At 24.7% G+C, this 3,436-nt stretch overlaps 1 protein-coding gene across 1 annotated transcript; it reads left to right on the forward strand.

Annotated features, from left to right (window-relative positions):
- Positions 1-2,299: 2,299 nt before the first annotated feature.
- Positions 2,300-2,882, forward strand: SARC_13583 (hypothetical protein; the record flags this gene model as incomplete). The annotated part of the gene is made up of 2 exons (XM_014292287.1): positions 2,300-2,377; positions 2,674-2,882. Coding segments are annotated over exons 1-2 (264 nt in total), but the record flags the coding sequence as incomplete, so codon positions are not given.
- Between the last annotated feature and the right edge of the window lie 554 nt (positions 2,883-3,436).

Consider the following 3,436-nt stretch of genomic DNA (forward strand, 5'->3'; position numbering starts at 1 on the left):
AATATATATGATTTTACATATATATGTATATGTATACGTATATATATACATGTATAAGTATATATATGTATGCATGTATACATATATATACGCATATATATATATACATATATATATATATATATATATACCTACACCTATACATACACCTATACACCCATATATATATATATATACATGTACATGCACATGTATATGTATATTTACATGTATATGTATGGATGGATGCATGTATATGTATGTATGTATGTATTTATGCATATATATTTGCATACATATTTGAATATATATATATATCTATCTGTCTATAAAATTGTATGCTTATATATATTTGCATATACATATACATTTACATATATATATAGATATATATATATATATACCTATACCTATACATACACGTATACATACACACACACTCGTATATATATAGATATATATATATATATATATATACTCCATCTATATAAATAATTTATATATATATATACATGTACATGTATACACACATATATATATATATATATCCATACATACATCCGTTCATACATATATATATATATACATACATACATATACAATTTCATATAAGTTTATATATATATGTATCTACAAATATACAAATATCCATATATTACATATATGTAGTATATATATATGTACATATATATGTATATATATATATATATATATCAATATATATATACATATATAAACATATATGTATATCAATATATATATAAGTACATACATACATATCACATACATATCTATATATACATACTTGTATATATATATATATGTATTTATATATATATATATATATTGGCATATATATCATGTTTTTATCAATATATACATATATAGACGTATATACTTACACATATACATGTTCGTATATATCGATTTACATACATTATATATATATACATATATATATATATATATATATGTATATTATAGATTTATAAATATATATGTGTATATATATATACAAATGTATATGCGTATGTATATATTTATATACATATATATATATATTGATGTATATATATATATATATATTCTATATACATATATATATATATATTGATACATATATAAATTGATACATAAATATTGATATATGTTGATATATATATATGTATGTACATCGGTACATCTGTATAAATAAATATGTGTATATGTATATATGCATATATTGATATTGTTATACGTATATATTTATATATATATGTGTGTGTGTTTGTGTATGTGTATGTGCGTGTATATAAATATGTAATGAATATGTTTATATATATATATATATATATATATATGTATATGAATGTATACATATATAAATATATATGTATATATATATATAAATATATATATATATATATATGTGTGTGTGTGTGTGTCTATCTAACTATCTATCAATATCTATCTCCTGAAAATATACATTTTATTGATATGGGAGGTAAATATGTGTTTTGGTATTTATGTCTGATATGAGTTATTCATAGCATGTTTTGTCATAGACACCTCAATTGTTTTTTTATAGATGACGGGTTACATATGGTTATATTATTTATTTTTCTATATGTAGCCTTCTGAATTTAATATGAACCAAAACATTATACATACCTCCTCCGGCATTTCAGAGCCCTCTGCATGTATTATTTTGAGGGCTATGATTATTGTTTACTGTTTAGACTGACAATTTAAAATACTATGGCCATTGGCCCCTAAATTCAAGATGACATTCCAGCGGTGCACTTTTATATGTTGACTAATAAAAACTGCATTATTGGATTCTTTCCGCAAACTCCAATAAGGAGTATATCAGCTGTGTGCCGAGTCAATTTCTATTGTCTTAAAATTTTAGTATTTTAGTTAAAAGCAGTGTTGAATACGTTTTCGTAAAACATAGAGAGAAGTTGAACTGCTTACCTGATAATTGGACCCAGTTGTGTTTATATGATCATTTTTGATGCATTCACGTATATTTATGGAATAGGTAATAATGAGGTTTAGGATCAATCATCAAATTCTAGATATCTATCGCTTATCTTTTTGATCAATTTGCTCTATTTGTTTGTTTTTTTTATAAAACAAAACCCCCAAGTATGCAGTTATGCACTTGTATTTTTCAATGAAGTATCATTACATACATAATTCATTGCGACATGTGTGTGATGGAAGATAAACATAGCATTCTCATGTAACCCATGCTTTGCCTTCAAAAGAATAGAAAATCATGATGCGTATAGTGACTTTAATAGGGTATAGCGAGGGCCTTTAACCTTCACACGTACACAATACACACATTGTCACACAATGGTTGTTCGCTATAACCCAAAACGGCCTGCACAGGCGTTAATGCGCTATAATGGTAAGCCACCTGTTTCCGTATTTTTTACAGATATCACAATTTTTATAAATCTCATGGACTATAGCGAATAACTGTATGTACTGATCGCGTAAGTACTGTTGTGTGATTGTGCATCAACTCGACAGTGTCGTTGTTCGTCAATAAATTTGTATCCTAACCATTATACAAAATTCTGTGTTTATTTGGGTTTCATAATGAAGAACGTGCTCGTATAGTTTGTTTGTACTAAGAATATTTGGTATTTATCAAATTCTTGTGTATCGATATATTGCACATTTTCCTCTTGTATGCTACAGGCACACTGTGGGAGGAAGTTTTGAAAGATCCTTGGTTCTGGTTCTTCCTGGGTGTGAACGTAACATTTATGGTACTCAGATATACTGATGTATTACTGAAGAAGGATGCGCCGGCCATCCCTGCATCCACACTGGCAATCATTGGTAGCCTAGTGTCCTTCTCTTCCGTTTTCTTTGTTAACGATGTATACAAACGTTTCCATGATCAGGTAAGCGTGAGTTTTGGTTAATGTATGATAATAGTATGAATAAGCTATTTTTATATATATATATATCTATATATATGTGTGTGTGTGTGAGTATATATATATACATATAATGTATATATATATACGTATATACGTATATAAACATAAAGACACACACATATGAATAAATATATATATATATATATACATATATATATATATATATGTGTGTGTGTGTATCTATATATCTATATGTATATATATAATGTATATGTATATATATATATATAATTGATTTTATACATATATATAAAATATATATATGTGTGTGCGTGTATATAGGCATATTATGCACATGCATACTGATATACATACACAGATACACACACGTTCTCACACGCGTACAAACATAAATATATATATATATATATTTGTATATATAATATTATCTTATTATTGTTTATATATCTATATATATCTATATATATATATATATAAGCAATAATATGATAATTATTTTAAATCTATATATATATATATGTATATATATATACATATATATATATATATGTATG

The sequence above is a fragment of the Sphaeroforma arctica genome (assembly GCF_001186125.1).
Source record: "Sphaeroforma arctica JP610 unplaced genomic scaffold supercont1.3462, whole genome shotgun sequence".
Taxonomy (NCBI): Eukaryota; class Ichthyosporea; order Ichthyophonida; genus Sphaeroforma; species Sphaeroforma arctica.